Consider the following 26,123-nt stretch of genomic DNA (forward strand, 5'->3'; position numbering starts at 1 on the left):
ACAAAGAGCCTCCTTGGAGTAAAAGACTGTTGGGGACCGGAGATGTGGCCTTTGGACTGATGGAGTTTGTTGCGCTTCTCTTCTTAGTCTTTTTTTACCCTTTGCCAAACTGAGCCTTAGTTGACAGAGCAAAAGGGTACACAAAGGCGCCGGCTTCAAGAGCAAATGTTTGCCAGCAGTAATGGGCTCTAGTCCACTGGATGAGTCAATGTGTGTGGTTTTTGTGTGCATTAAGTGTATGTACATAGAAATATTGTGCAGACAAAACGGTATATTTAATTGTGGGTTGCGTATTTGTGAAGGGAATCATTCTGATCATAAATCAGCTAGATGGGGGACAGAAATTTTCCAGTAAAAGTACAAAGACCGATCTATCCACTTTGCCCTTTTCACAGTTATCGGGATTATTCTAAAAGCACAACTGTGAGTAATGGCTAGGGCTATTGGCTTTTAATGCGGAGTAGTGAAACTGCGAGGAAGAGAGAGTAAAAAGCCAATGACATTGTCACAAAATGCCACAAGGTACTGGGGTCCTCAGTAAGTAATGACTTCATCCGCTTTCTCACATAGATTAAAGGTTAAATAGTAAGCTGGCACATTGACTCAGCATGATTGTTAACTTCATGAATATTCTAGGGAATCTAGCACACTTAAAGGCAACACAAAGTGACTGATTTTTCAGCTTGAAGGGGGTCAAACTGATGAAGAGGCAGTTTGTCACGGTGTGTGGCATGTAAATTACATTCAGTGAACACTTATGTATGTATAATGTAGGCACATCTCTTCAACATACATCTCATAGAATCAGGTATTGTCACTAATGCAGTGGTATCCACTCATCGATCCCTGTATGAGATACTATGCGGTCTTCTCTCTCTTTTTTCTGTCTATATTACATTAATATCAAGATTTATATTATTACAGTCAGGGTTCCCACAGGTCATGTAAAGCCTGGAAAAGAGTTTTATATATATTATATCATTTTTCCAGGCCTAGAAAAATCTTGTAAATTGTAAAAATTATTCAAAAGTTTTGGAAAAGTCATGACATTTTGTTGTGTGTCATAAAATTGTTAGAATACTTTTATTTGGTTAACCTCTCCTGTGATGTAACATAATGGCAAATTTACTTCCTGTAGTGTGTCAATGTAATAAAGCCCAAATATGCTGTGGTTTGTGACGTGTTGTTCACTATCTCTTTTTCTTAATTTTTTGCCCCTGCGTTCCGTCTCATCCTTCATGTATGCCAGTTAGTTGAAATTATGTTTGAATAGAGTTTGAATCTGGTAAGTTCAAAAATGCCAGTCAAGTTTGGTGAGAAAGAAAGGATGTGTCCTTTAGAAAATGTGTGGGAACCCTGTACAATGTAATTTATATGAGTCCTATTTGAAAGTGGCACATTGTACCATTTAGAAACCAGTATAATATAGAACAGAAAACTCAGTATTAAATACTCAAATACTGCACTGCACTACAATAATTTTTATTGTTTTGCTTAAAGAGACTCTAATTCCTACATTTGTGTAATGTACCGGTAAATAGTAGAAGAAGAATAATGTTTATAGCTGTGCTCTCCTTGGTGTGTTTTTGGAGCAGATATTTTCACTCTGCAGCATGTAAGGCGAGTCCGCTGTCATTAATCATTCCACAGGTGCAAGAGCATTGTCAGAACCCATACGTCCCTTTGCCTTTTCAACCTGGGAGGAAAGTGAAATGGTGTGTGTGTGGTGGGGGGGTTGCTGAACACGTCCCTAAAAAACAATTTCCCTTCCCCTTCTTCTCCTGCACTGAATTTGTCAGGAGGGGGAACCAAGTCCAGATTAATTAGATTCCATTTTGTGGTCATCTTCGTTTTTTCCTCCTTCCATGACTCTTTTCTTTTTCTTTGTCTTGCCTACAGTCCTTACAGCCATCCCGGCACCATTTATCACGTTGCCATCTCGACAGTGCCTTCCCCCTTCCTTGCTGGGAAGCCATTAGAGCATCTCTGCATCGCGGCGGCCAGATTGCATTCCGGTCCCCACTCGCGACATTTATCATCTTTTGTCCTAACTTTTTATCTGCCCCTGCCCTGTGTGAAGCCCTATCTGCAATGCCCACTATAATGAAACACTGGGAGGTGAGGCTCAAGTAAATAACCTAATTAAACCTAGCAAACAGGGACAAAGGAGAAAAAAGCACAAAAGGCCTTTGTGAGAATGCCAGAGGAGGAACACTCACAGATGGCAGTGAGGAAGTCGAAGCAGTGATGTGGCACGATGCCCATACCACCTTCTCATCTCAGTATTTATAGTACTCCTAGTGGTGATGTTGTTTGTCCAAAGATGTCCTCTTTATGTGATTTGGACCAGCGTAGTATGACAGTTTATTCTTATCCTGACAAAGCACTAATTACACATCAAGACATGATGAATGTAAGAAAATAAATGCTCCTGCAAGACAAGGAAATATCTCTGTGATAAGGCCCAAAGCACTGAATAATGGGCCCTACGAGAAAATCTATCCTTCCTTTTCACTCCCTTCACTCCTTTCTAATTCTTAGGCAAAAGTCGAGCCAACTCTGATTGGTCTCATTAGGGACAAAATGAAGAATGCCAAGCGTCATAATTATCGGCGCACTGCTGCAAACAGTATCGAGTCAATACAGCAAAATGTCAGGGGGGCATTAGTGGGCAATTATTAATCCATATCAAGCTGGGATGGACAATTTAATTATCACCTAATCAATATTTCCAGATCTTGTACAGATGTAGAGCAGTGACCGGGTGGATAGATCTGCCTTCTTAGAAGCCCTGTGTGGGGGTAGCTGGGGACTGTAGCAGGGCTGCAGTAAACAGGAATGTGCTTCTCTGCATGCATGACCAAGGGCATACAGCGTCTTCCAGAGATGGACACCAACTGTACTGTACCTGAATATGTTAGGGAAGGCTTGAAAACAGCTAGGAGGTATGTCTAAGCTAAAAAAGTTCCCTCTCTGCTGCAGTTGTTGGGAGCTTTTCTAGGGTATACAATACTGCTTTGGGTGGTCTACAAGTTTTAGTGCACACTTTGACTTAGATGTTTGCTTTTTAAAAGGGAGCTATTAAACTCCATTTCGGGTTCATAATTGTATTTTGGATACCTTCTAGCTCATATTTACATGTTCTAATGTAAAAAAACATCTCTGCATTGTCATATAGTGGCAACAAAATACCAATTGCTTTTCTCTAAACAAAAAAAAACTACACAATTAAACATGTACCAGCTGGAATCTGGTCCAAAATTAGGAAGAAATTAACAACAAAAATATGAGACAACATATAGTCTGAGACATTGAATATCATAATGTCTTAAGGGTTGTCTTTTTCTGCCTCTTAAGGCTGCCTTACAGTAAAATTATGTAATTTTCTGAACTCACTGGATTGCTCTAGCTGTTCTATTATTTGCCCTTATGCACTGAGTCCTGACATTCACATTACTGATGATTATTTGTTGAAAATCTCATGGTGTAAATATTAAATGAAAGCACCAATAGTCAACCCTACATTATCTTTACAATATCGAATTGAGGTATTTGTCTAAACATAATGATATTTGATTTTCTCCATTTCACCCAACCCTAATCAGAAACCAAGAATATGGGTTTTCCCTGAGTATGTAGCCACATGCATATAATGTAAACACTTGCAGTGATGTGCCTGGAACAAATGACCATCTAAAGAAATTCGTCATGAGCTGTCAACTTAACTTGAACATAGACAAAAAAAATCCAAAGATTTCAAAAACTTCTAAAACCTGTGGATTTTGCTCACAGGATTACTTTTAAATATGTTTACTTTATTTGAAATCCTTACAAAAAATTTAAAAGTTAGCACATCTCAAGTCTTCAAGTCAAGGAGGACAAAACAGAGGACAAAAAAGTATTATATGAAAGTTAGGCCCCAATTGATGCAAACACCCAATATTGTAAAATTATATATAGAACATATATAGAAAAAGAAGAACATAAAAGATTCCCTTCAAATGTTTGACCCAAAATTCGACTGTGTTTTCATTACACTCTGGTGTTACTTAAACATTGCCATTTACCAGCAAACCTCAAAAAGCCACTACATGATGCAGGAGGGATGTACTGATGAAATGGGACTATGAATCAGAAAAAGACAGAGTTATTTGTGTTGCTTTTATTAACAATTTTCTGTAATATTCTATCATTGCCAATAATATTGCCTACTTTCTGCTGGTACTCTCTGTTCTCAATGCAGCCTGAATAATTACTCTCATTGTACCTGAAACAAACTATCTCAAATAATGTCAGTCAAGCCTTTGTGCGAGTGATGAAACAAAATGAATGCTGTGTAACAGGCCCTTGTGGATTTCAAAGACACCACACAATGAGGCATGGCAAAACGAAAGTGGCTGTCTTCCACAAGATAGCAGTCATCTTGAGATAAGAATACCGTCTCATGGTTCTGTTTTGCTTTTTTGTTTGCTATTATTGTGACTCCCATCTCCGTCCCTGAATCGCTTTAGTCACTATGCAACCAATTGATTACTACTAAGTTGCCTGGACCTGGGTGATTTTCACTGCTTATTGCCTCACTGTCTGTTGCAGTAGATTAGTACTTTAACATAAGATTGCATTTTTGGCTCACTTTTTCTTACCCGACGCACATTATAAACCTACATTATGCTTTTGATTTTTCCCTTTTAATGCTTCAGTTTCCATTTGCTATAATAATACCAAAAGCCAGAGTGCTTCTTTTTGTGCATGCCTCTAAAAACTCACTTGTAGACTAGAAGTTGGTTGAAGTTGAACATGACGACTGATACTTTCTAGACAAAAGTTGACTTTTTTCATTGTGTGTAACAAGAGACTTGAAGTCAGATAAAAACGGTGACATTCAATCCAAAATACAATATCTTTAATCTGTTTACCTTTGACTTACATTACCAAATTTTAGATCCTTAAACAGGGTTGAGATTATTTCATAAGATGTCAGGAACCTTATCATATCTTTAGGATTAAAGTTGTCGGCTCCTGTATTACTTTTTGGAAATTATCTTTGAGCTTTGAAAAAAAAGGAGAGTTGTGACTAAGCAGTGAAGAATCATAAAAGAAATCCCTGTAACTCATATTAGCTTTGCCTTCCTTCATTCCTATCACCTTATCTGCTTTGAATGCCTTTGAAAGTCAATCCATCCATTCTTTCGGTTAATCTCCATCTAAGCTCTTTCTCTCCCATGTTATGCTTTCTTTTCTACCTACCTACTCCTAATCTCTGGGTCCCATGGTATTTTGAGATACCATGTCTATGACAGTTTACACTTTGTCAATCTGACCCTTGCCTACAGTTTTTCTTGTAGTTTATTAATTTCACCCCAAAATCAGGAATAAACAAAATAACTCAACAACAATGTGTCTTTCCAGAAATCATGACTCTGTTACTCAAGATAATCCACAGATTTTGTTGTGAGCACTTTCATATAGGAGCTATTTTCTGTCTGCCGGACTACACCCGCCAACCATATCACTGCACAGAATTAAGCATGTATCTACTCATGGAGAGGCTCATTTTTGTGACATCCCAAGATGCAAACATAAGTGATGTCTGCCTCCACTGAACATTAGGAGAGCTAGCAGTAGATAGAGGCTTCCTTCTGTGCTGTGTTGTTATGTGTTGTTTGGGTCTATTTTGTATAAAATTCCTACATTGAACTGCTCACAGCCGGGTCATGATTTTGAGAAATAGACATTGCTGTTGAGTTTTTCAAATGTACCTTTCTGGCAATTTGAGCACCACAAGCCGAATGCCATCCATTATATCAGTGAGAAGCCAGACATCTGTATGGCCAATATCTTCAACACTCCAATAACTCGCACCAAACAATCTAGATTGATAAATAACGCAAAAGGTAAAAAGAAAAAAAATATGCATTTTTAATTCCGGGGTGAACTTTCCCTTTAAGGCGTCTTGCCAGGTATTGTGTTTGTCTTCTCTGGAAACAAAGTTGTTGGTGTCTTGTGCACATATCTCATTATTGAGGCAGACATCACAGAATATTTTTAGAATAGGTCAAAGTGGACTTTTCAGACCATCTGATCAGGGGTGCTCTTTGGACTAATGGAGAATGAAAGCATATTATTACAGATATGCCATATTGTCCATCTCTTGGTTCCATTAGGAGCCTAGTCCTAGTATGTGTGTGAAGAACACAATACTATTTTTATACATGAATACTGCACACATTATGAATATGTGTACAAGCGTGCACTGGTGCTGCTGCTATCATACACATATATGCCTGAGGATGCACACATATGAGGTACTGTATGTGTGGGAGTGTGAACAATAAAAATGGATGTACTTGCATATTCATGCACACTTGTGCAACCTACAAATAAACAAAAAAGTCTGTGTTTGATGCTGAATGAAAGCAATTTTCTTCCAACTTGCATCTCATCTAGGCCTTTCAGTAGCACTTTGCTACCTGCTAACTGACTAATGTCTCCTGGGCGTCCCCATTCTCCTCCCACTGGAGTTGGTCAAAGACGCCAATGAGGCTGTTCCCGTTGGACTTCATGGCAAAACTACAGCTCATCCTTTCCGTGGACATCTCTCCTTGAATAATCACAACAGGGGGGAGAGCACAGCCAATTAGATTGCGCCGTGTAATGAGAGGCGGCAGCTCATGCGGTGTGAAATTTCTGTCAGTGGCAGGAAGGAGACAGAGACGGTGAAAGGGAATCTCTTCGAGACTCTCTGATCATGTGTTATTTTTTCCCCTCTCCGCAGGGCATGAGCAGGAGAGTGGGAAAATCTTATTTAGATAGTGTACTTAAAGAAATCCATGTAGGCATAAATCCTGACATCATCGAGTCTGCTCAAACAGCCTTCTCCCCTCTTTCTCCACGCCCCCCCAATACATGCTCTCTTCTATTAACTATCAGACTTTGAGATAAAAGTGGGGAGATGAGTGGATTAGGAAATGACTGCAGAAGGATTGAGCTCGATCGAACTTGAGAGGACTAAAATGATGAAATATGTCAGACTCTGTGTTGGCCTTAAGTATTCGGCGTGAGGGAAGAAAACCAGATGAGGTTCTTTTGAGGGAAATGACCACTCCAGATTCTACTGTCACCCCTCTCTGTTGTACATTAATTATCTACACTTAACTTGAAATATCCTTCATCATGACTCAAGTGATGGAGGGGATTGTGGTAATTAATTAGTTGATGAGAGAATGATAAATGACATGAAAGACTGCACCAAGGGAGTGTTAAAGCAAAGGGGAAACAGACTGTGCTTGGATGTTATGATGGATGCTGTATAAACGGCTCATAAATGTCCAGGGACCTTTCGGTAATAGTGTGTGTACACGTGTGTGTGAGAACACATATTCCATGTTCGGCGGTGTGATGGGACGGGCACTTAGAGCACCGTGCCATTAGAAACAACAGCTTGGCTCAGTTTCAACTGGAAAAGCCTATGGGTCTGGCTGTGGCGTGAGAGCATTTTCGCCTCTCAATGGAGGCTTTCACTCTCATTTGCCATAACTAATAAACCACACTAAAGCTGTGTGTCACAATAAATCTCAGCTCCTCGAATGGCATGACTCACTCGGTGGCACAGAGAAGCCAAATGGGGAGCAAGCGTAAGTCTGCGAGTGTGTGAATAAGTGCGCAAGAGAGTGAGTTAATGAGTGAGCAAACAAACAAACAAGTGAGAGGGAGGAGTGACAGAAAATAGTGACAGATGTAGAGTGTATGAGAGTATTAAGTGAGAAAGAAGGCTCTCCAAAGACGGACTTTGAGCGCTCACTCCATCACTCCACTGAATGTAAATCAACTGTGACAAGAGGAGCTTAGGGCATAAAGATTCCCAATCGGCGTCAAGCATTGGAGAGTGCTGTAGGTAAGAAGGTGGGGATGTAAGCTTTCTGGCTGGGACTGAGAGATTGCCCTGAGGCACTCCATGGAGATGAATGGTTTAGACCATTAACCCCACCGCTGAATCTCAACATACCCCACAGGCACACAAATGTGCTGCGCTGAGATCAGTGCAATGCGTCGCACTCTACGGACCCCTGGAGTGAGACCAAAGCTGCAGCCTAGGGCCAGGTGTTACACATGCGAGCTCACATGCACAACCGCACACACATAAGATGCATGAAGTTTGAGGCAGATAATTAAAAAATCGCTTTTATAACCCAACTGTTATGTACTATAAAAGTGCACAAAACACATTATTTCCCTCCAAACACATACATCCAGAGAGGTAGCATTTTGGTCTCTTGAACAGAGTAATGCATTCAGCAATATTAATGCAGCTCTCTTACAGTAGTTTCAAGAATGATTAATTAAAAGAAAGACAAGTAATTCCTCATGTAGGCTCCCTATAATTTTAAGTTTACGGAGACTAGTTCTTTGATTCATATTTTAGTGAATGCCATGTGCTTAAGATATATGTTTTAAAACCACACAGTGTAAATAATGGCTGAAATTGTAATAATGGGTCTGCTTTACTTGTACAGAATCAATTAATAAGCCGTGAAGGTATAGCAGGTGAGGTCATGCTTTAGCCAAACCTGTATTAAATGACCATTTGTTCTACCTGTATGCAGAAAATGCTTAATGAGACAACCCAAATTCGATAGATTAATCAGTAATGCAGGAATGCATTAGTGCACTAATCCAACACTTACAGAATTTTGATCTTTAACATAATAGTGGTAATCCATAAACATTGTGCCATTTTGACTATGTATTTGTGTCTTTATTTTTGTCGACTATGGGCACAAAAACATCGAAAACCAGACTGTCATCATCTTTGAGCCTCCAGTCTATATTTTAGTGTGACGTCCCTGTTTTAGATTGCTGCATGTGTACATGATATGTACTCTGGCTTTTCATTGTTCCCACACTGCGGTAAAACATCATCTGTGCAGGCAACGCTGATGTATTTCAGACTTGACTGGTCCAGTAATCCCATTACCGCAGCTACAGCATCAATCTATTAATTGCACTGTCACTGGGGCAATGTCATGAAAACACCTGCATTGTTATACAGTTCACTGGCATTGCGTATGAAGGGTGATCAGATTTAGTACATATGCCAGCAAGGCCAGAATCATGCCAAGTGTAAGCCCAGCAGATGCAAAACAGCTGGCATTGTGCTCAGCTCGCCGGCTGATCCCAGCTTCAAAGGCATGCTACAAGGTACCCTTTGTGTGGGAGTGTGTGTGTGAGAGAAAGAGATGGTGTAAGTATAGACACCTAGACTGGTGCACTGCATTAACGCGGCCCTCTTTTGTTTTTTGGCACCTTAAAAGCTCAAAGGACAGCCAAGGAGGCTGAATGAAATCCATACCATTTCACTCTATGATAGGCCCATTTCATGTTGTAATGCAGAGGTATTCAAATATATGGATTTAGAGAAAGATTCTGGGAGTTTGTTCATCGTCCCTTAAATGGATTTACAATTTGGATTATGGTGCTTTTGTTCTGTCAATAATAAATGGTACAGCATGGTTAAATTGCCCCACCATTTTCAAGTCAATGTGTCTTGGAGACATAAGAGCACTTAGATATAGTGTTCGTGGCTGGGGGGCTAGGCTTTAATTACCTGCATCTGGGCCTGTACAACATCTCCATATTGTTTGTTATTATCTGTTTTTCTTAAGAGTAGGAGGGTCACGAGTGTGGTGAAAATTGCTCAGCTTTTGTGTGATTCCGTGGTCTAAGTGCGAGGAAAAATGACTGCAATCCATAGATGAGGCTAATGGCCTTAAATGATACACTTGGGTGTACTTGCCAGAGAAATCGGCATTCATGGAGTTAATAATGGGCCTGATACAACCTTAAAACATAATTGCACAGCACATTGTTGACAAGAAGTTGGCACAGGCGTTTTTTCAGCCAAAGAAAATGATAATGACTTCTTACTCGTTTGAGTTCAACCTGCGAGCAAGAACCATCTTGCAAGGCACTGATAACATTGTTTTATCTCAGATTCCCAGTCTCGTCACAAAGTCTTCATCCAAACAACTGGATGGTAATTAAGTGCTGGCACTCTCAGCGAAAGGTGTTTTCACCATTTTTTTTCCTTTTTTCATTTCAAGGGTGAACATGATGCGATGTTGATGCTGTTTTTCTTTTTCTTTCTTTTTTTTTTTTTTTAAAATATGTACTGTGCTAAGACGCGTTTTGAAGTGAACGAGTGGAGCCAACAATGAGATTTCCACTTGAGCAGTGTCCGGCAGAATGATGAACGAGGCGGAAGGCTGGGGGAATTAGAGTGATTTAAAGTTGGATCAAAACCGCTACCAGTTCACCTCTCCTCTTACTTTAATGTCATTCAATGTGGACACATGAACATGTAAGCCGTGTGAGTTTATTTGTGTGTCTAGTTCACTTGCATTGTGTGTGTAGGCTGCAGCTCTTAGGAGTACATATTGTGAATTCATATGTGTGCTTGAATTAATGTGTGTGTGCGTGGTTTGTATGTTAGTGCTGTCTGTGTGGGTACGAGTGTAAAAGGGAATGGAATAGACTCAATTTAAATCAAATTAGCATGCAGGCAAATTAAGCAGAGGGATTTAATTTGAGCTGTTGTAAAAATGCTAATTTCAGTACAGCCCGGAAGCTCATATGCAAATACAACACTATTTTACAATAATTCATATTAGGCCAGGCATGCATAAAGCACACATATTACAGCCTGATGTCATCTGGGGAATAGAGTATCATTAGCTTTCGGACTTGCTACAAGGTGATCCTGTTTGGGGGGGTTTGTGTGCATGTGTTTGTGTGCATGTAACCGGGACTATTCATCGACTTTTTGTGTGGGTGCATGCTTTCGTATCCCAGCATGCAGCTCTCTGGTTTTTTTATGTGTTCTAACAGATATACAAACACAGCTACAAATCATGATCATCTGTATTCCACTGACAATATCCTGACTTTTACACAGGCAGATGCTATTGGATTGTTACTGCATTACTGCCAAACAAATTACTCCTCACAGAGCAGTAGACGCTCTTTGATCATAAATGTGTAACTTGTACCTACATAACTTTTTAGAGAACATATGGGAAACTGGTTTCTCTTACAAGAACAGCAGACAGTCAAATTTAAAACCGTCCTATGTAACATCTCCCCAATTTCTCAGTTTTGAGATCAATAAAGTATATTTATCTATCTATCTATCTATTTAAAGGGATTAACTGATTGTCAACCAGCTTTTTGTATCAAAACAATTTGGTTAGCATGTGTAGATAAACTGTAAACCTCCCTCAGGACCAAAGTCGGATCAAATGGTAAAACTGGGCGGTGCTGATTGAATATAAACCACAATTATTACTGCATATCACCACTTATTAATACTGCATGTTTATTTCAGTCCTGATTTTTTTTTTCATAAACACATTTTAGTTCCCTGTTTGGCTGAAATAGCTAGAATTTGTTAGCAGGAAGTGGACTAAATACCGTTCAGTGAAAACGGTGGTTGAAAAAACTGAGACCAAACACAAAAACTAAAGCGCTGGTCAAATATAAACCAAAATGTTTTATAATGAGCTGTCTATTTCTCATCTCAGATGTTTTCAGAAACCTATGTTCTTCTGCAACAAATTTTTGAAATCTAAACATATCAAAGTTATATAATAATTACTATATATTACTTCTTTTTTTAAAACAAATTTTGGGGTAATTTTCTTGTCATCTTTTACAAATTCTTGCATTTTGTCGGAAATTTCTTGCCAAGTTGATCATTGCATTTTCCCCCATGTTTTCAAAGAAATCAATAAACCAGGTTTAGGGTCAAATAGCTTATGAAGGGTATGTTTTAAAGGGTTAACTGCAATAAAAGATGGTTTATTACCAGCTGACCATTGTGTTGAATGGTCTTCTTTGCATTATGGGAGTGGTTATTGGTCTGGTACGGTGCAGTGTATTCTAGTAGTTGTAGGTTTTCTACCTATAGAGCAAAAGCGAATACCACAACCCTTTGTCTCTTTTTTTCTTTGTCATGTAGCTCCAAATTTCAAAAGTCTCTTCATCTTTCTTCTTTATGGACAGTGTAGTTTTATATGAGGACCCTCTTTATGTTGGTTAAATACTTGTTTATATGTTATCATCTTCATGTTCTTGCATTACAATGGGAGCAATTTTGCCCCCATCTTGTTTTCTCCACATTGCTGTGGCTCAAAAGAAGTACCACATCAATAGACAATTTGCTCTTTTTCGTCCCGTGTGGTTCACCTTTGATTGCTGGCTTAAAAGGATTTGCACATACATTTGAAGCCTGTGTATTTTGTGAGCGAGTAAACATATGTGTGTATGTGTGTGTGCTCCTCTGCACACGTGGCTGGCTGTAAATACACATAAGTGAGCGAGATGAGGTTCGGGTGTTAACATCTTAATGTTTAGAGAGGCTGGAGGGGCCTGTCGATACTCATTTGACGTGTTAAAGAGAAGCATGCTGGCTCGCTGGGACTCCCCATGCCATCCACCAGCGAGGAGAGGAATCAATTAAAGCACTATTAGGCGTAGGGTTTGACATGGTCCGACGCAGCATGGGGGTAGAAACTGGTGGGTGTTTGTGAGCTGATGAATCTCGGCATATTTATAAAACTGTTTTTTGATGTGAATATGTTCATTCAGAGAGTCAGCGATTTTAACTTTTGCGATTCAGCAAATGTAGCTCAATTAGTATAGGTCGATATGTTGCATACTGTTGCCCAATCACGAAATTATGCCTGGGGGAAACTTTCTACTTCCACACATTGAATTGAGACTCACCCTAACTTCTAACATCAGTTTTTTTCTTTCCTCATTTCAGTGTCCGACTCATGAAACAATCTATCGAGTTAATGAACCGCTGAGTTATTTAGTGCGGATGCCCACACCAAAGTTTGAGCCTGATTCATCCTTGCCCAGGTGGACGTGTTAAACGCCTCCAGCTCTCCTCTCATCCTCCCAACGCTTCCTTTTTGCATTACTGTTGAGCAAAATGACACAGAGGGAATTGTTTGTTGCCTCCCTGCTCTTCCTCTCCCGCGCTCTGTCCCCTTGGCTCACCGGGGACAATTATGCCCTTCTTTCAAGCTATTGCCAAGCCCAATTTGCCACACAAATTAATTGGTCCGCATTTGAAGAGCAAGGGGGACAGGGTGAAGGAGAAAACGAGAGGGAGAGCAACACAGAGAGAAGGGCCAAAGACAAAACAATGACGGAGCGAAAACAAACCAATAGACCAAACAGCGAAACAGAGCCTCTCAGATCATTTTTGAATCTATCGTGTTCTTCCCAGCTACACACAGGTCTCACTTGGAAACATTTGCAGAAAGAACAAATTTGGTAGCACTCCCATTAACACATTAACAGTAATGTGTGTTTGTTCGGGGGCCTGATTGGCATTTTTCTTGAGAGGGGGCTGCAGTGGCCACTGTGTGGGGTGGCGAGTAGGACTGGCTCCGAGGATCGTGCCATCTGTTGAGCAGGCCGACTCAGCCATTTTCTCGCTCTCACGTGTCTCATATCCTCCACCATATCCACAGCCGGAGGCTAGCTCACGCCCAAATGGAACCAGAGCACCAACAGAGGGCAGCTCTCTCTTTGGAAACGCAACCAGAGTTTTGGTGCTGGGGTTTCAGTCTGGAGCATAGTGGAGGTCTTTTTGGTCCTCAGCACACACCACAGATGGGGAGAAAGCCCCAGAGCGTCTGGGATGTGCATGCAGCGGCACAGTAGAGGAAATTAAGGAGCTGCTCAGTCGCTGGAAGGGGCTATTGCACTGCTTCCAAACAGCAAGGGGACAAGGTGGGGAGAAGACAAAGACGCAGGCGGAAACAAATTAGAAAGAAGAAGCCCAAATAAGAAATGAGGAGAAAAATGGCAAGAGAGCGATTAGGAAGAAAAACAATAGAAGGGAGTCGGGAAGGGGAGGAACAAACACGTGCATGTGGGAGATCAGGCAGTGCAGGAGCAGAGTGGTGCAAATATAAATCCCAGAGCTAATATGTACAGCCTGAAGTGGTTCTGGCTGTGAGCATACACTTGCTTTCTTACCTCCGCGGCATACAAGACACACACCTCATCCCTGTGACCTCCCTGACTCCCAGACACACCCCTTCAGTCATTACCACACAGCCACTGTGGCTACCTCATGATAAGTTTGTTTTGGCTTTGAAATGATGACCCAGCACAGCTGTCTAAGTAGGGTATGAGGTAGCAGCAGCTGCTCACAGCCAGACGGCTAAAGGAAGGAAATTAATGGGGGGGTTCTTGGGGGGGATGGTGAGCACAGAGGCGTCAAGATTTGGGGCCCTCTGACTGCACTTGTGCAGCTCTCTGTTACATTTGTGCTCAAATGTAGTCGAGGAATGTCTGGACATGCGAGAGTGTAAGTTTTGTCGAGACAGTTGTCTGAGGCAAGGTTTTGGCAATAGTATTTTTATTCGTCAAATGCTGTTATGTGAATTCACACTAGACTGCAGAAGATGGGAGTTTCTGAAAAGATAACTACTAAAGAGCCCCCTCAATGGTAACGTTTATCGACTGTTAATGCCGTTTTGGGAAGGTCCCGTAATTAAATTGTGTCAATAAATCCTGGAGCTGCACATAAAATGGGGGATAAACGGAGAATACATTTCTCGGCTTGCCTCTCCCCCGCTGTGAGACATATGTGGCAGGAGGCAGAGAAGAAAAATAAAACACATTTGAAAAGATTGCAGGGAACATTTCTCAAGCACAAAGTTGTGAATCTCTCCCATCAATTTCACTTTGCGTGGCTCCGTTGTATATGACCTTGGGTGAATGATCCCTTCAGTCAGAGATATTCAGCTGAACTGAGGGGATTTCAGTCGGTGCAAAGGGAGCAATAAAACTTTTATTCATCCCTCTGTGACTCCAGAAGCTAATGATTCATGGATCTTAGTGTAAAAAAAAAAGAGAGGGCGGAGGAGGGGGGGTGCTGTGGTGCAGGACCAGAGCTCAATGAGGTTTGAAAACTGTTGTCACACATCAATGGGCAGGTGTCTGATGTCAAGTAACTCAATTCCAATGACTTCTCATGATGAGATTCTTGGCTGAGGCCTGAGCATTTCTGGTTCACATGGTAGTTTTAGTGGCAGAAATAGATAGTTGAAAAAATAGGGACTTGAACACATTTTGATAGCTTGGTGAGATGAAGAGATGGATTATTGTGCAATTTAGGTGTGCGTGTGGCACAGCAAAAGGAAGGGAAAAGCATGTTTGACTGATGCAGGATTTCCTCAGACATGTTTTAAGACATACAAAAAGAATCTGCTTAGAAAAACTTGGTTACCTTATTTAAGTGAACCAAAATATTTAATTTCCTCTCCTGGCGTACCTTTCAGTCTGTTCAATGTTCTCATTTTATGTGCAATATTCTCTTATTTTTGTTTATAGCTTTTCATATCTATGGATACATAGATACTGTTTGAACTAGTGTGATAGCCTGGATGTGTTTGAGATTTTATTTTTTATTTTTATTATTTTCGAATAATTCCCTTCGCTACATGTCCCCCGCTCTTGCGCTTGCTGCTAGCACTGCAATTAGTAAAAGGTAAAAAGGGATTAACCCTTTCTACCTTTTACTAATTGTTTCAGTCTTTTATTCCTTTATTCCATTATTTATTGAGCTCTACTTGGTACTTGGATGGTGCAACTAAATTTTGTTGTATATACCTGTACAGTGACAGTGAAGGTATTCTTGATTTGATCTAAATGGCTAAACCTTTAAATAAAAGTGACTACTTCAGACTTTTAACTATATACATCATAATTCCCTCCGTAATATCTATTTTGTATTGCTTATCAACAAGTTTCTCTTTCAACAAGTTTCTCTTTCAAACAGCACATGTGACGCATCTGGTTACGTTGCTCTGATTTACTCAATAGAGTTTTCCTGTGCCCCAAAAGATCTCTGTTCATTCCAAACATGTTTCTATTGGCCCTGGAAAAACATGACACCAATAGTCTCCAGCCCTGCTTTGAATCCTTCTCAAAATTAATGTGACACAACTGAAAAACACTGACCACTGCTACAGATGAATGCCATTAAGGCAAATATCGACCTATACCAGTGTTCTTCTGATAAATCGGGGGATCCCTTCTTAAGATGTCACAAAATCATCTTGTGCGTACGTGTACACTTTAACTCAGATTTAAGATGAACACAGAAAAATGTTTCCCCTTCAGCAGAATGTAAAAGCAGTCGCCTAACGTCAAACTTTCATTATTTTGTGCAGTGAAGGTCATTTTTTGAGTGGAGAAGGACTTCAAATTCGATATGTTTTCATACCATAACTGATACAGATTCTGTATTTCCCCCAAAAGTTTCATTATTCATAGTGCATACTTAATATATTAATATCTAACTGAATTTAATGTATTTGAATTTTATATTTAATGAAGAGACCCAGTGTATCAGCAGTCTCGTCATAAAAACCAGCATGTGAGTTTCATGAGGAAGTTTTATGCATTTATTTAAGTATTTAAGTTGCATGTGTGTTACATCAAGTATTGATTTATTTGATGATGTTCAAAGAGGAAACAACAAAACAAAAGCAATCCCACCCTTGCCACCCCGCCCCCAACCCAGCAGGACACAACACTTGAGGCCCACGTGAAAGCCAACGGTCCACTTACTTTGAGCGTCGGCGAGGTGGAGGAACAGACCCAGGACAAGCAGCAGCGGCAGCAGCAGCGTGGGTCTGGCTCTGTGCATGGTGGGACAGCTTGGCACCAGCATGCTTTGGCAGCCTCGGTGGCGCTGGCTCACAGAGCCCTGTGAGTCAGTCTGGTCTGATTTCTCAGATGCAGGGTATTCACAGCCTATGCAAGGCAAGGAAGGGATGGGGAGAGGAAGAGGGAGAGGGAGGGAGGGAAAAATAGAGAGAGAAAGAGAGAGAGGGACTGAATGAAACAAAGCTGTTTGGCTCCATGGGTTTTATCTATCCCTGCACATTTCTGACATACCCCCACACAGCCTCGGCTGGAGCTGACAGAGGATAGGAAGAGGCTGATGTGCTCACAGGGTATGTTCTGACAGTTCTCTAAATGGAATAGTCACTTCACACAATGCGTGTGCACGTGTGTATGAGAGGGAGAGCGATAGAGAGTGCAATAGAGAGAGGGAGAAACCACACAGATGAAAGGGTGGACTAATAAGATTTTGTCTTCACAGCTTTGGTCGCGAGCACCAATTAAATACGCTGTATAATAAGAGTACATTTTAAGTCCTCCTAAGATCAGTGTTGATATCTGTTTCACATAAAAAGCGCATTTGTTATAAGTCATTGAATACAGGAAATATTCATAAATGCTGAAAGCTATTTCATCGGTCCTGAATTAGGAGTTTAAGTCAATTTGAGCACTTTTTTTCTTCTAACTACAATACAAGATATAAATGCTGTCTTTTATGATATCCACATTCAGTAAACCAGCTCATATTTGTGCATCTCACACCACATATAATCCATAATAGATGCTTCAATAGCTCAAAGTGTCAATAACAAGTGATGGAATAGCTTAGCTTTAGCACACATTCTTTTATCCAGCGCAGCTCAAACAACAAATAAAATCTATAAGACAGAGTGTCCAAGTGTTGCCATTCATGTTTCAGCCCTTTATCGAAGGGCCACTACATTGGCTGTGAAAATCAATGTGATACAGTGAGCCAGCATTAGCCGCAGCCCGGCTCTATCCCTTGTCATCCATTTGCTTAAGCCCGCGCTTGATCCTTAGTGATGGATGCTCTGCGGTAGTCTTCAGCTCGTAACACAGCTCCCAGCTAATCCAAGTGTGTGAGCTTTGATGACATACTGTACTGCTGGTTAGCATGCTGGCTAGTATGCCCGCATTGTTGTACACTGTTGTTTCAGCTGTGGCGACTGGTTGAAGGCAGACCAGTGCACGGTCTGTGTACCATGACACGTTATGTGCCATGAGATCAAAGGAACGGCATGTCAAATCTGTTGAAGTTTTGGGATTCTGCAGTTTCAGTAGAGACAGCAACTGCGCATATAAATACTGTTGCTAGAAATAATATTTTATTGGACTGTTTATCTGCAGATTTGACCGCCACCCGCTAAAACACGGGGAGAGAGAGAGAAAGAAAAACAAGCCCCCCTAAGCCCAATCAGCAGGCCCGATGATGACAAAGTACCTCATTTCCCTGTTACCAATCATCCTCTTTCTCGCCCCTAGCTCTCCCTCTTTCATTTCTGTGGGCTGTAAATGGCAGAAAAGACGGGAAGATAGCGCACCTGTCACACTCGATTTGTGTTGGGGGGAGATAGACACGACTACCTGTCTCCAAGCGCCGCAGGGCTAGCAGCAAGCGCAAGAGCGGGGGACGTGTGGCGAAGGGAATCAATTTGAGGCAATCTCATCCCCCGCTCACACCACCACCGACACACACAAACATAAATGCGTATACATATACATACATTTGAGCACACTAGACAGAATTTTCACCTGAGTAGTGTTTGTAGCGATGGTGGATTTGATTAGAATCAACTGGACGGAAAAAAAAAACAACAAAAGAAACCAAGCAGGGCGTGAGGGGGATAAAACTGCAGTGTGATCATACGAAGTGCAGGTACAGCTGTCTGTCTCCTCCGGTTATTGTTTCACGCATCTGCCCCTCCAAATCTAAGTGATAGCCTTTGAGTTAATTAATGTGTGAATTTCCATAATGACATGACATTAGGCAGCACACAAGAAATGGCACTCAGCAGCCCTCCTTTTCTCAATCCACGGCCGGCCTGTACACACACTCATTTACACACGCACACACACACACATGCTGATAGAGGCAAACAAAACCATCTGTATGTTGTGTAACCACCAGTGAGACAACCAAGAGGCCGTGCCATGTGAGTAAATACAAGGAGAAGCTAATGTAAGCACAGTGAAAACACCCCCCACAAACAGCTCGATTTATACCAAAAATGAAAGCAATTATATTTAGTCTTGATTTGTGGTGTTCATTTTTACAGGGAAATTGCACTGCAGATTTCTTCCTAATGTGCTAAGGGGAAACAAGCCACCTGCCAGACCTGGTAGAGGAGCAGCAACCCAACTGCATTGTTATCTAACAATGGATTTTATCCTAAATATTTAATAATATTTTTTTTCATGCATGTGTAATTACACGTATGAGTAAAAATGATCCTTTCCGTTTTTCCACATAAAAAGACTCCCTGAAAGGCAGCGCCACCTTTGCCCATTTTATCCTCAGCATGGCCATTTTGTGTTGCGCCCTGCACCTTCACTTTCATACATTTGGTGGCATTGATGCTTTCCATTGAACATTTATTACAATAGAAAGAAAAAAAAAACAATCTTGTCTTTCTTCCTGAGCCCCTGGTGGTATTATTGTGTTCCCATTCAGTGGTGCTTCATTCAAAGGATTTTGCTGCTGATAGCAATCATGCATTATTAAACAAAGCCTGACAACATGCACAATGTTAATTAGAAAAGGGGGGAGTGTGTGGCAAGAAAAAGAAAGGGGCTGTTGAGCTGTCTACTCTCTCTCCTTCCCCATGATCCTTATCAGAAATGTGAAAGAGAAGGAGGGTGGGATGTTTATACTCTCCATAATGGCTGGTCTCTATTCTCATTTCAGCGTGTGTTTGGTATTCTGGTCTATTTAGACGGGCAATAATATTGAGGGAGGGGGGGGGGCAAAGAAATCAGTCATATTTATCTTATATTCCAGCCATACTGCAATAAACTTGTTATGGGAAAGAATGCAGACAGAATAGTTATGAGCTCCCAAAAGCAGCAGGTTCACAACATCAGCTTCACGGCAATTTTGTCTTTCCATGTTCCCGCACATGCTGTAATATTTTGGCAAAGCGAGTACCCAACCAGTGGGAAACAAGTGCTGACACAAGAATGCTACTGATGGTGCCATTTTTAACAAATTCAACATGGGTACGAGCATAGCAGTTGCACCACACTATGCCCATCTTTCGTGCAAGTGGACTAATTTCACTTTGGCCAGCTCCAGGGGCTTTTTTAAACGGGGTGTTTTTAATTTCAGGCTCATGCACAAACTCAATTGAACTTCAAGGAAATAGTGGATTCACAGTGTGTTATCCTAACAGACCAAAGAAGCCACAAAAATGCCACCAAATCTATTAAGGCCAATCCCTCTGTAATTAGTCCAACACATGCAAGGACAAAGCACAGCAGAACTACAGAGGATGTGATCCATACTGCTGTGGGTTATAAAAAAGTTGCCCAGTATCATGCCCAGCCAGGCACGGCAAATAAGAATTTGTTTCGTTTTATGAGGCAGGACTTTTCTATTTCCCTCCGGACCAGCAGAGTTAAAGAATGCAGTAATTACCCCCCACACGCACACTCTGAAACTACAATGATATGCAGGGCAATGGCAGAGAGCACACTGGGTAGGCCACTGTGTTGGGCCTGCAAGGATCTCTGTAGTATCTCTTTATCACTCTGCCCTGATGCTGAGAGAGGCAGCCCCTGCTTCAGAAAGCACTTCTGTAGAGTACTGTTGCTTTTCCAGTGAAGTTCAGCAGCAGTGAGGTGGAGAAGAGTCAGGGCTGCAGCTAACACACTTTCCACCACCTTCCTTTTGCTTTTGACATAAGTAGTTAAACTGTTTTCCAACATAACATGAATGTGGAAGGGTATTGAAATTGGGTAATAGCATAACATGTTTGTTGTTATGACAAGATGTTTTTAACTTTTTCTTTTTACAAGACATTTTCATATTATAATATTTATATATATTTCATAATATAAGATTTTTCTTGTAAAAAAGGGAAACTTTACTTATTATCACTATAAACTATTATCTTGGTTTAACGTAATCAGTTATCACTTAATAATATGAAACATTATGTTTTGTGGTTGCCAGTAATGTAGTTCTACATATTAATATTGTTTTAATGTGAAAAAAATCTTTTAGAAACATGAAAAACATCTTGTTATAACAACAAAACTTTCATGTTATTACCTGATACTGATCAGTTTTTGTTCTTTCTTTCTGTTTTTTTTCTGGCGTGGCAGTTATGTACTTCCGTACTTGAAGGCACAATAGTCGACATTGGGCACTAAGGCATGGCATGTTAGAGTTGTGTATCTAATTTTGATAACCTTGTATTTAATTATCACTGGTCTTCATCTCACTGTGTATTTTCACACAAAATGACATCAGCAATATGCTGTTGAAGTTTTGCACCGGAGCTATTTAACAATTCCTCATTGTAGTGCTAAATTAAAATGATTCATTATTGCAAATTGAGATGTCATTTTGATCGTACTTTATTGTTCTTTCTTGCTCCTCATTGTTTTCATCTGTCTTTGCTACTTCGCTGTACCTTTTTTATTGGATATTACATTCAAAAACCTGCATTCGAAAACATAATTTTAGATCATTATAGTCATTTGATAGCTACAAGGAAAATAAATGAATACCAACCAGCCGTTTATGTGCCATCCCACGTTATCTACAGAATACCAAGAGGGATACATTATAGTTCATGTTGTTGTGTTGTTTAGCATATATGGTTAGAATATGTAGCACATAATCATTATTTAAACAAACTGCCTGATGTTCACATATGCTGCATTTTAGATCATGAATACATTCCTGAAAAAATATGTATGAGTTTGATTTTGACCTAATTAAATATGAAATATGTAATATAATATAGCTACATACATATCTCCCTCTTTGTCTATGCAATAGGTGTCAGTGACCTGCACTTGCAGTTTGCTTTGCTCTTTGAGCAATTGTAGTGGGTTCAGTCTGTTGTTATGTGATGGTTTGGGGCAGGGATACCAAGGATGTCACCTGATGTGAACTTTAAGTATTAAAACAATTCCTAGTGTAAATCAATTTATTTTATTGTGAATTAGTAAATGTTAGGGGGACCACCCGGCACCATATTGGGGGCCATGATTTGGCCTACGGGCTTAAGTTAAATATCATTGGTTTAGGGAGGGATGAAGACAAGATTTCACTTCTTAAGGACTCAGTGTTGCTTAAATTGAGGGGTGCAGTTCAAAGGGCATATAAAAAGGCACAGGTTGCAGTGCAACAGCACTTCACCTTGTTCCACAGATATGGAAACAGTAAAACATGGCTGCTTGTGACTCGGAGTGCCCCTAGGGTTTTTGTTTTTTTTTTTTTTTTAAATATCATATGACCGGATTTATAAAATAAGCTCATCAAAGGCAGCTACCCACCCTCATCAATCTCCACCTACCTACTTCCTTTTCCAAGCCCCACTTCCTCATCAAGAGGGGTTGAGTTCAGGTTAAGTCACAATGTGTTTTACATGATGGCTACACCCATTTCTTTTATCTTTTTTTAAAATGTTTACTATAGTTCTTTCTTTAATGCCACAAGTCTGTCTCTTCACCACATAAAGTCCCTTCCTTATGTGAAGTTCTTTCTTTTCTTAACCCTTCCCCCTTTTGTTTTTCTCTTCTGTGTGCTTTTTATTTATTTTTTTTCATCTACCGCTACTTTCTTCGGCCTGCGATGGTGTGATTTAAGACCGAGTGACAAGGCCGTTTCTCACACATCGCTCCCGATCAGCCGGCATGTGTAATAACATCCCTCAAGCTAAGCTAAGCTATGCCCTCAAGTGCAGCCTCCACATGAAAGACCCTGACAACCACACATCAGAGGAGTTTATTTGCTTTACTTATTTATTTGCCCCCCTTCCCACCCCCTCCTCGCCTCCCCTGACCTCCCTCAAACAAGCCTCCCACGGTCATAAACTATCCTTTGGGTGGTGCCGCCTGACTTTTCTGTTGCAGGGAAAAGTCAGGGTTTACAGTTCCGCCTGCAAGCTTGACTAATTTTTGACAAGCGAATGCTGATGTCTCTGGTTATATCTTGTTTTCTTATGAATGAATCGCCCAACATGAAACGCACAGCGGGGAGCTAATTGCATCTGATGACATTTGTCTGTCTAATAATTGGTTTAAAAGCACCTGCTGCGGCTGTAGGACAAGGAAGCTATCAAAATCCCATCTCAGATGTGTGTCCATTGCAAATTGGTGGCAGGAGATTTCAAAGCCACCCCACCTTTATTTTGTCAAATAATCTGGACTTTGAAATGTCACACTACAAATAAACATTTATTCACCTAACTCGCGGAAGCTGTTACTAATCAAATGGCCTTTTATGTTTCCAATTTCATGCAAATACTTGCCGCCGCATACAGAGGTTACACATCTTCATAGAGCGCTGTAAAAACAAGTTTGCACTGGAAAGCACAGGTCAAGGACAGGATCTTGCAATTTGAAAACCGTTACCTTGTTTGGGTGCAAAGAGCAAGGTTGTGTCCTCATGAGAATTCAGCCCACCCAAACTGACCTTGAGCACACACTTTAGTGACTAAAATCGCCAGCTAGTATCAGCTCACAAACACTTCTTCTCCTCCCACTCGTTTGGTGTGTGCTCTTTTTGTTTTCAACAGCCTCTCCTTGACTTTTCTCTCTACCTGGTTGCCACTTGTTCTCTCTCTTTTCTCCCTCTCGCTCTCCACCCATCTCTCTCTCGTCCCATTCCTCTCGCCACGTTCCCCAGCAGCTGTTGGGTTCAGATGGATGGTCCCCACAGTGCAAGACCCTGACCTGCAGTCTAGTGACTGATTATCCCAGTGCCCCTGTTGTGCTGCTCCCTGAAAGCATACCAACACACGGCGCACACACAGGGAAACAAACACACACACACACACAGACAAGGTTACACAGCTATTGAGGACACTGAGGAGTTTAGAAAGAGGGAAAAGCAACATATTTCATCTTTGTCTGCATGTTTGGTTCATGTCCTTTGACCTTGATGACACACGTAAACATACTACCTATTGAACTTTTATGGGCACCACTAATGCCTTTTCAATGGGCAGCAGATGAAACCAGTACAGTCAGCCTCTAGCTAAGTTATGTAAACTGTTTAAATGATTCCCTGCTCATTGGGCAGCCTTCTCTTCTACTATGTTTGCTTGTCACAGTGTGGGCGGCTACTATAGTACAAGCATGTGCCACTTGGGTCGTGCTTGACCTTGCGCATAAGCATTTAGTGCAGGAAGAAAAGTTGTTATCATGCAAACAGGCTGAATCTTGAGGAGTCTATTGTTTCGGGAGCAGAGATTGTGGCAGGGTGCCCCCCCCCCCCCAACCTGGAATGCCTGGGATTAAATTTATGCTGCATGAACAGGGGAGGGCTAAATCATGTTACATATTATGAACCAGGAAAAAAAGAAGAGGGAGTGAGGGGAGGGCGGAGCAGAGGGGTGGAAATATAATGGATAAGGGGAGCAACGAGGCAGAGAGGGAGAGAGAGGTAGTGAGAGAGGAAAGTAATGTGGAGGGGAGAGGAAGGAAGGAGGCGAGGAAGAAAGGAGGGAGATGAGAGCACGCTGTAGGGTAGAAAGCGGTGGAGGCAGAGGGAGGGAAGCAAGGGAATGTGCCTCACTGCCAGCTTTTCTCACGCTCCGTCTGTGCTTGTACGCCTAACAGAGGCAGCGCGAGAGATATGGAAGACAGGAAAGAGAGATCGAGGGAGAAAAAGCAGGCGTTGCTGAAGAGGAGATGATGGTTGCGAGGCCACTCTGACAGACTTAAGGTATTGTTTCCTGAAGGGAGGGAGCTAGAAAGATGACAGCAGGTGAAAAACATGTCCTCTAACTCTCAAAAGCACAAACCCGGGCTTGGGTCTAATCATAGAGATGCAGCCAAAAAACGCACAACTCCTACACATACATGCTTACTAATGTAAACTCCAGCATTCATGTGCACAAATAGACACATGGAAGCAGAGAGCAGGCACACATACCCTTTGCACCACATGCTCCTGGCATTTTGACATCTACCCCCAACACAGCAACGGTCTGTGGGAGGATGAATAATCTCACTTCCGTGAGGCAGAGAAAATGAGAGAGAGGAAGGAGGGTGAGAGGGAGGTTGTTCCCAGTCTGAGCTCATGTCGTTTTATGGAAAGTACAGAGCCCTTGAACAGACAAAACAGCATTCCACTGCCACTCGCCGACATGGCAGAAAACATCACAACAGACTCCTATTGAAAATAACTGAATAATACAGCGCTTGGAATTGCGTTGCCCCCCTAATACATATGGCATAAGTCAACGACAATATGCGTCCTTATCTTTTGGAAACAATTGAACACCAAGGTACATTGTGCGGCAGTGACATTTTAGTGGCTTTTGTACACAAGCCAAGCCGTTTGGTATGTAAATGCACTACTTAGGCGTACATGAAGGATGTAAGGAGGCGCTTGGGGCATACACGCTACACTCATAGGGCAGCAAAATAATTAAAATGCCAAGTGTCTCCCATTATCTAAATGCTAATTTGCCTTGATATACCCTGAGCTAAAATGTAACGCCACATTATGGTTGCTGTACTGCACTGAGGCGATGGCGGGTGAATTCCCCTTCAATTAGCCTAGCATACAGTATGCTATATGCAACCTAAGGCAGTGCTTCCCAACTGGTGGGTCGTGGTCCACTGGTGGATCGCGGGTACATTCTGAATGGACCGCAAGTGGCTCGCAACCATGTCAAGTTTGTGAAAAACACACTTTATTTGAAGTACATTGAATTTGAAGCACAGCTTTTATTTATATTCATTTTGTCAAATAAAGTTGAATACATGGTAATTTTTCTTATGAGTGGACCGTTAACTAATGACCAAGGAGAAATCTAGACCCAGAGGTTGAAACAGCTGGGAACCACTGACCTAAGGTAATGCAGCAGGTGTACTCATCATACAGCCTCAGCATTGATACGTGAGGATTACTTATGTGCTTCTTGCCCCTCTGTTTCTTTATAGACATATAATCAAAGCTAAATTAAAAGGTGAACATTTTGCCATGTTTATGAATTATTTGTGTTTTTTCAGCTTTATCAACAGGCTTCAAATGATTCATAAATGTCATCCTGTCTGGCTGCAGTCTGAGTGTCTGGTCAAACTGGTGTTCATGAGGAGACTGACAACTATTCCTGTTTTCCGGTGTATTATGGGCACTGGTGTTTTTACCATGACTCAGACTCAATAAGAAAGCCTGAGTCAACAACACAAAGAACAGACAGGCAGCA

The 26,123-nt window shown here is 41.2% G+C and overlaps 1 protein-coding gene across 32 annotated transcripts in view; it reads right to left on the minus strand.

The window, feature by feature from the left end:
• The window catches only part of LOC121961980 (receptor-type tyrosine-protein phosphatase delta-like), a 406,358-nt gene that overhangs the window by 87,872 nt on the left and 292,363 nt on the right, over positions 1-26,123 (minus strand). For all 32 annotated transcript variants that reach the window (XM_088073842.1, XM_088073833.1, XM_088073840.1 and 29 more), the window contains one exon: positions 16,654-16,839. In XM_088073842.1, the coding sequence (XP_087929968.1) occupies positions 16,654-16,756 (103 nt within the window). In that variant the 5' untranslated portion in view covers positions 16,757-16,839. The remainder of the gene's footprint in view (positions 1-16,653; positions 16,840-26,123) is intronic.

The sequence above is a fragment of the Plectropomus leopardus genome, chromosome 23, assembly GCF_026936395.1.
Source record: "Plectropomus leopardus strain MGB_pleo_1.0 chromosome 23, ASM2693639v1, whole genome shotgun sequence".
Lineage (NCBI taxonomy): Eukaryota > Metazoa > Chordata > Actinopteri > Perciformes > Serranidae > Plectropomus > Plectropomus leopardus.